Below are 8,106 nucleotides of genomic sequence, written 5' to 3'. Positions count from 1 at the left end.
GAGAGTCGCTCCGCCTGGCGTCCCCGACCGCGGCGGTCTCAGCCGCAGGATGTCACCGCGATAACACAGCAGGTTGCCATGGAGACGGCCTTGATCAGGTCCCAGACAGAGTCGACAAGCAGCAGGTGTCGGTGGGGCGGTGGGGTGGGGGGGGGGGAGGGGAACGCAGAGAGAGCATCTCACTGCGGTGCTCATCCGGGGGACTTGTTGTTCCAGCAGTGGCCTTGGCCCAGGCCAGCGCTGGTTGGGGGGGGGGCGGGGGGGGGGGGGGAAGCAGATCAAATTGGGATTGTTTGGTCTTGGGGGCGAGTGGCCGCATTCCAGTTTACACGACTACTCTCTGTGTCCGTTCCGGTCTCCAGCACGATCCATCCAGACAGGTGGCAAGAATCGACACCTTAAACATTACAGTTATACCAAATGTAGAGCAGTGAGGCACTCTGTGATTAAAATCAACTTATTATTTGAACTGATTCAAAACAGACATAATATACTACATGTGCTTATGAGATGAGCCATGTGTAATCAAATAAAACAAATCCCTATACCACACATATGGGTTAACATAAAGATGTGACATGCATGAGCATAATGACAATCACTTATACTTAGACAATCAGTGTGTCTGTGTGTGTGTTTGTGTGTGTGTGTATACAGCTTGACAGCTAGACATGTCCACTACCTTCTAGTGTACAGCTTGACCACTCCTATGTCCACTATGCTACCTGCTGTATTCTATCTTTTTACAATATATGTTGTATCTTTATGATATATATGTTGTATTTTCAGATGATATGAAGAATCATGTGGCGTGTGTGTGTGCTTACGTCCTTGAGTCTGTTTGCGAAATTATGGCAACTGATAAGATTAGAAGAAAAACATTTCCTGACACTGATGGTACAGATTGCAAGCTGATGATTGGTCAGAGTTAAAACACGTGACATGGTTTGTCCAGCTGAAATAGCGGAGCTGAATACTGAGAGCAGAAGCAGTGAGAGCTGTCAGAGAGGAACCATGGACACCATCTCTGAACCGTACCCTGGACTCTCTGAGGAACCTGAGGACACGTCTTTGGACCGGAGGAGACCAGCCAGAGAAGATTTGGTAGGTGCCCTTTTTTGAGCATTTAAAATAAATGAACCAGTAAAATAAATATTTTCATGTATTATGTTTATGTATTACTGTACTACTGTCTGTGTACGAATGTGTTACTGTATAACGGTATGTATGCTTATATGCAGGGGTGCACATAACTGGTACGCAAGTACGCATGCGCGCCCATAATCAGCGATGCGTAACGTCACTTGTGCCACTACAGCGCTTTTGCGTAACTCACCGTCAGGTCATCAAAACAAAACTACACGTGTATCTTGTAATACTTCTGCGTTTCCCCACCTGCAAAAAAAAAAGGCAAACGAAGCCGCTGTGTGCGCTGTGCACCGCGCGCACACTGGAGAACTGCGCAAAATCAGCTGGTCGCAACGTCTGTTACTGTGAGACATCCTATCGCTCCGTGGCAGTGACGGACCAGACCACCCCCCCCACCCCCCCCCCCCCCCCCCCCCCCCGGTCAACAATCCTGCCCGACCGCAAACAAACACGCTCCCCCCCCCCCCGTCAACAATCCTGCCCAACCGCAAACAAACACTCAGAGGGAGACAGCAAGTGCAGCTCGCAAGCGACCTCCCACACGAGCAATGGAATCATTCGATTTTATTATATGCCTTGTGATAGGGTTGCCTTGTGACGTGGCGTTTGATCGGTACATTTATTTTTAGAATTTTAAATTGCTGCAATAAATGATATTTTTGTTGACTTCTAACATGTCTCTGTCTTTGCTGTTTAAATCTAACAGTAGTCTACGAGTAATATATATGCGGGAACCACTGTTTTTGGGGTATTGCGAAATTGCACCAGCTGGACATTCAGTGGTATTGGATGACGTGTTTTAATAAAACACATCCAATACACGGAATGTCCAGCTGGTGACTCCACTGAGGCTATAGTAATGGGATCTTAGAATGCATCTTAGTGCTCTACGAGTACCCCTGGAGCCGTCGTTAGCTACAAGGGTTTTAACGATGTCGTTATGTAACGATGCTTTCTGGAAACGGTCTGAAAACTCTGAAACTCTGAAAACTGTGTTCTTAATTCAACACGAGAGCCACAGTACCAGTCATCACTTACTGAGGTGTTCTCAGTAGAGGTCTTCAGATGTTTCTTCAAGACGAGGGATTCTGCAGTCCGTAGGGAGACTGTCTGGACTGTGAATTATAGCCACACAGTATGAATATATATGTGTGTGTGTGTGTGTGTGTGTGTGTGTGTGTGTGTGTGTGTGTGTCCTATTCCTGAACAGCTCTGAAGTCTGCAACATTGTCTTTCTGATCTTCGGACTGATCCTCATCGCCCTGCCCTTCAGTGAGTCTAAATCATATCATCCTGAATACAATTAAAATAATAATAGAAGTAAAAATATAAATATTATTATTGCTATTATTATTATTATTATTATTAATAATAATAATTAAATCTGTGAGCAGCATTTAAGGTGCCAAGCATAAGCCGACCAATAAACCATCAAACCTAACCCTAACCATTAAGACCATAGACTAACCCTGCCCATAACCTAACCCTAACCATAACCTAACCCTAAACATTAAGACCTTGACACAGACCATAAACCTAACCCTAACCTAACCATTAAGTATAACCTAACCTAACCTATAACCTAACCCAAAATGGCCAACTTTGACGTCACGCCACGGACACTCCCTTCAACGTCACAAATTGTACAGTGTTCATTCAGCACCATTTCTTGACTGTACTGACCAATTTTGAAGCAGATCCGACACGTGTCCTGTGAATTTCATATAACTATTACGGTCTATGCAGAGCGGAAGTTTGTTAAAATTTGACGATTTTGAGCCTGTGGTGGCCATGTTGTTTTGTCAATCGACTTCATTTTACTTGAGCAGTTGGAACTTTAGGCCCCAACAACCACTAAGTCGGTCCCGCTCAAATCAAACATTGCGTCTATGAACCGTGGCGATTTTAGTGACAGGCCACGCCCATTTAGATGCCGCGCCCTATTTGAAAATATGTCGACTTTATCTTGTTCAGAATTTGATTCTGAACAACTTTTGTATTGGAGTCAACATCATAGGAGTCCAACTTGATGCTGATATGAGCAATTAACAAATTTTGCGGTTTAAGCCACACCCCTTTTAGAAGTCAATGGATCATGGGTGCTTTAAACTTTATTGTACAGACTAATCTTTATGTCAGATTGAAGATAATGGTCCATAGATTATATGGGCTAAAGGACCTAAACCTGGGATCCTTAGGCAATTTACTGTTTTTAACTAAATTCAAAATAGCGGCAAATCTGGAAAGCGGAAGTCATAGGTTCTTGAGGCATATTTGTTCAGCATGAGGATATGCATGTGTGAACGTAAGTTTCATGAGTGTAGGTCAAACTGGTTACGAGATATGCTTGAGCAAAGTTTGCATTTTTGGACAGTTGGTATAGCGCCACCTTTGGGCCAATCAGTGTAATATTTGCTATATCTGTTAATCTTGGGTCAACCTCTACAGTTGCAGTAAATTTCATAAAAATTGTGCGAGCGGTTTAGGCTGTGTAAGTCAAACGTGTCGGAATAATAATAATAAAACTAATGATTACAATAGGTTGCCTCGCACTTTGTGCTTGGCACCTAATAATAATAATAGTTACAATAATAATAATAAAAACAATAATACTTTATTATTATAATAAAATTATAATGATAATAATTAGCATGAATATTAATTGTAAATTCATGTTTTCTTTCAGGGGGGATGGACTTTGTGTTTGATTGGCTGTGGGTCCTGTCATGTTTAGAGATGATGTCATTCGGTTTTAGAGCTCATTTCTTCTGTTCTCTTCTGTCCTGTCCTAGACTCAGCGACACCTTGGACGGAGGGGAGAGAGCACATAATGGATGAACTCGGTGAGGGTTTTATAGAAGTTTTATAGAAATAACATAGTTATGTTATTCAATCATGTCATTTCATTCAAAAATACTCTCAGCTTTTGTGATCTATGATTGAACATCCCTCCTTACTAATAATACTTTTTTTTGTGTTATCAGGCTAACAGAGCATAAACAGTGTTGAACTACTAACCAAAATAAATAAATAAAGGATGTCCCCCTTCTGGCAGCACGGTGGTACTGCAGGTGTTGTTAGTTTCCTCCTCCAGCAGGGGAGCAGTAGAGAAAGAGGAGCTTGTCTTTGTTATGCACTCAATTAAGTGAGGGTTACACCTCATGCACACTACCTCTGTTCGTCGACGGATGACGGAGGGCGTATCTGACGTATGGGGGAGTAGTCTTTGTGGACTCAGCCTGTAACAGGGGCAACACTCTGCACTCTCCTTGCACCAGGCGTTATAAAGCGGGCTATTTCCTGCGTCTTCCTGCTTGTTGTTGTTATTGCTAAATGGATCCTGTAGTCGCAAGGACAGTGTTGCCCCTGTACGTGTACCACAGCAATCGCCCAATTCTTAAATCCATTCTTAAATCCCCCGCTGCCGGCCGGCTTTATGACATTTCCACGGCGGGTTGTATCACAAATACCATTTCATTGGACAGAGTCCAAGTAGCGGCACACTAGTGTACTTGCATTTCCGCGATCTGATTGGCCGACGGACCCGTCGCTTCCCGAAAAGTTTGAACATTTCTCAACTTTTGACGCAGGCCTTTGTCTGCGCATCTTTAGCACCTACGTAGCTTATTTTTCTGTGTTTGCTTGCACTAGTTTCAATTTGAGCTGGTAAATGTTTTGCATTCTCCTCCACAGGGCCAGTTCTAGCTCTTTGGTAGCCCTAGGCGAGATTGAGTTTTGAGGCCCCCCCCCCCCCCTTCCCATAGCGAGCGGAGCGTTGCCCTGTTAATTAACATTACTATAATAAACATCACTGAAGACACATATTAACTGATTTACCTTTACTTTGCTTAGCAGTTTTTTTACCCATAAACATACATAAACAACCTCCATACATGAATTAAAGATGCTCATAGTCTATTTAGTCTAATAAATTGCACACACAAAAATGCTACAAAGAATGTTCAAGGATATTTAACAAATTATGACAACTGTGCAAAAGCTCTTAAGCACACTGTAAGGACACTTTTATGTGTGCCAGTTTATGACCCATAAACTGGATTAACTATACACTCAAACTACAAACAAAAGTGCTATTATGGATACTGTACGTACCACTACTAAATTAAAAGAGAGAAGTTCTTTGCCTGTCTCAAATTCTAATTTAACCGTTGTATCTGGCGTTTCTATTCAGAGAATTTGAATTAGACTCAGTTCAGAGAGAGGTGACATGAAGGATCAGTTGTCCTTTCTCCTGCAGGTGCTGGGCTCTGCAAATATTGCCTGAGTTCATCAGCCCGCCCCCCCCCCCCACACACACTTATTGAAAAATTATTTACAAAAATCATCAATTAAATCGAATAAGTAAATGCGTGGCTGAGGGTGCGCCCTAGGATGATCATGTTTAATAAACATGTTTTATTTCGCTTGTTTAATTAAATTAAATTAATTAAGGGCGCCACTAGAGGGCGCCCCCAACACATTTGCCGCCCTAGGCGACCTCCTAGGTCGCTTATGGCAATCGCCTGCCCTGCTCCTCCACATGCTCCGCCCCGACTCGTTTATCTCTGAGCTGGAGTGTCATCCCCTCCCTGGGAACTCTTTGTAGATACTGCTGTGATATTCAAACATATAGGAAAAGGCAGGTGAGAAAATTGGGTCAGAATCTTCTGGGTCGCCCTCTAGTGGACAGGTATTAGGAGAGAGTGAAGGGAGTGTCTGATGGTGCATCTCTAGATACGTGTTGTAAACGTAAATCTCATCCTGGTTTCTTCTGGTTCAGTGATGCCCACGGAGGAGGAGGCCCCCAGCATCACAGAGTTCAACTCCACTACCCAGCGGTTGCCCGTGGGCCAAACGGCCCGCTACACCTGCAATGCCAGCGGCACGCCGGAGCCCACCGTGGAGTGGCTCCACAACGGCAGGCCCCTGGAGAGGAACGGCACAGACGACCAATCGGAGGCCTGGGTGGAGAGGGGGTTCCTCTTCGTCAGAGGGGTGAGGTATGGCGTGAACACGGTCTGCTGCATGGCAAGCAACAGCGCTGGCACGGCCAATCACACCGCTGAGCTGCTTGTCTTTGGTAAGATCTGGATCCAAGGAGAGATGTTTGTTGTTGATGTATTCATAACATTGTTTTTGAGGTGTGTATATATATATATATTCATAAATGTATGTGTATATATATACACGTATACAAAATTATGTATGTATGTATGTATGTATGTACGTATGTATGTATGTGTATATATATATACCAACTGAAAACAAATCCTCATCCGCTTATCCGGGGTCGGGTCGGGTAGCGGGGGCTCAAGCATGAATCAGCATTTTTTTAATTTTCCAATAGAAACGAATGGGGGGATTTTGGGTGAATAACCTGGAATATCTCGGGAATTATGAATAATATCATGTCTTGTTCTCCCGTCAGATGCCTGTGAACTCACACTGGACCCAAACACAGCCAACGGATACCTCTCTCTGTCTGAGGACAACAGAAAGGTGACGGGGCGGGTTGAAGAGGTCCAGTCGTATCCGGATCACCCAGAGAGATTTGACTCCCTGCCCCAGGTGTTGTGTAGAGAGGCTCTGACTGGCCGCTGTTACTGGGAGGTAGAGAGGAAAGGAGATGTTGTTATAGGAGTGACATACAGAGGAATCACAAGGAGAGGAGGGGGTGATGACAGCTGGCTTGGAATGAACAACAAGTCCTGGAGTCTTGTTTGTCGAGATGGTGGTTACTCTGCCTGGTACAACGGTAGAGAGACAGTCATACGTCTCCCCCCCGCTGGCTCTACCAGAGTAGGAGTGTATCTGGACCGGCCTGCTGGCACTCTGTCCTTCTACAGAGTGTCCCGAGGTGTAGGAGGGTCCTCAGACACACTGACACACATCCACACCTTCAGGTCCACCTTCACCCAGGAGGACCTCCTCCCTGGGTTTGGGGTAGGGGGGTCAGTGTCTCTGTGTCGGTTGTAGAAAAAAAAAAATTCTGGGTTTATGGTAGGGGGGCCGTGGGCGCTGGGGGTTCACTCAGTGTCTCTGAGTCGGCTGTAGAAAAAAAAAGGGCGGACAGGCGGGCGGGCGCACACACACACACAGAGAGAGAGCTAGTCTTCCTGGGTCCCAAACATCAAATATAGACAACAGACAATCACTTGTTTGACCTTATGTCAAACTCAAATAAAAATAGACCAATTAAAAAAGTTTAAAAAAGATATGAAGGCTACAAAAAGAAATGACAACATTAAAAATGTATATACATTATGGACCACATGATTTTTTTGCAGACTTTTTAAAGTTGTATTTGCTATTTTTGCTAGAACGTATGTTTTTTTGGTAGTTCATTCCATAATGAAATAGTTGTGTAAATGATGGTATTTTTCAGTAGATTGGACCTCGGTCTGGGTAAAGCTAGCTGTCCTTTACTTGCTCCTCTAGTGCTATGACCGTGTCTGTCAGACACACTGACTAGACCTTCAGCAAAGAAGGCGGGTCTTTTGCAGTTTAAGACTGACCTTAGGAACAACAAGAGGTTAAGAGAGATTGTTTGTTTTACTGTGAGCCATGAAAGGCTAGTATGCATTACTTCAGTGTTAGTGTGAATAGAGCAGCTCGGTGCCAAAGGAACCTGATTTAAAGCAGATTTTATATTTCATTCATAATAACCAGGAGGTCTGTGTTGTAAATGACTTTAAACTGAGTATTGATTCCTGGTGTTCTGTTGGGAACCAAACGGCAGCAGAACATGTTCAGTTATTAAAGATACGTGCACACCTGTTTATGATTAGTAAAGTCTGCAGCTTCTATTGTTTCAGTCCTTGTGTTTATTGTGTACATGTAAGGGACTATTTTTCTGTTGCATTTGTTAATGAAGCATAATTTTAATAAACAACTCAGTGGATCCAACTGAATGTTCTCGTGTGTTCAGCCCATCATCATTCTCCTTTTATTACTAAA

The 8,106-nt window shown here is 43.8% G+C and overlaps 1 protein-coding gene across 2 annotated transcripts; it reads left to right on the top strand.

The window, feature by feature from the left end:
* Nucleotides 1-155: 155 nt before the first annotated feature.
* LOC311374730 (neoverrucotoxin subunit beta-like) lies at nucleotides 156-7,247 on the top strand. Of its 2 annotated transcripts, XM_084490517.1 has the most exons (6): nucleotides 156-1,104; nucleotides 2,360-2,421; nucleotides 3,942-3,992; nucleotides 5,930-6,229; nucleotides 6,578-7,092; nucleotides 7,154-7,247. In XM_084490517.1, the coding sequence occupies exons 3-6, from the start codon at nucleotides 3,980-3,982 to the stop codon at nucleotides 7,190-7,192; spliced, it is 867 nt and encodes a 288-aa protein (XP_084346643.1). In that variant the 5' UTR covers nucleotides 156-1,104; nucleotides 2,360-2,421; nucleotides 3,942-3,979; the 3' UTR covers nucleotides 7,193-7,247. The 2 variants fall into 2 exon arrangements, with proteins under 2 accessions (XP_084346643.1, XP_084346644.1); XM_084490518.1 differs by lacking the exons at nucleotides 156-1,104; nucleotides 7,154-7,247 and having other exon boundaries at nucleotides 2,365-2,421; nucleotides 3,942-3,994; nucleotides 5,926-6,229; nucleotides 6,578-7,130.
* Nucleotides 7,248-8,106: the final 859 nt, after the last annotated feature.

This window comes from Micromesistius poutassou (genome assembly GCF_964030765.1).
Source record: "Micromesistius poutassou genome assembly, contig: SCAFFOLD_4716, whole genome shotgun sequence".
Lineage (NCBI taxonomy): Eukaryota > Metazoa > Chordata > Actinopteri > Gadiformes > Gadidae > Micromesistius > Micromesistius poutassou.
Note: the sequence above shows the minus strand (reverse complement) of the source record. Positions and strands in the feature narration are given on the sequence as shown.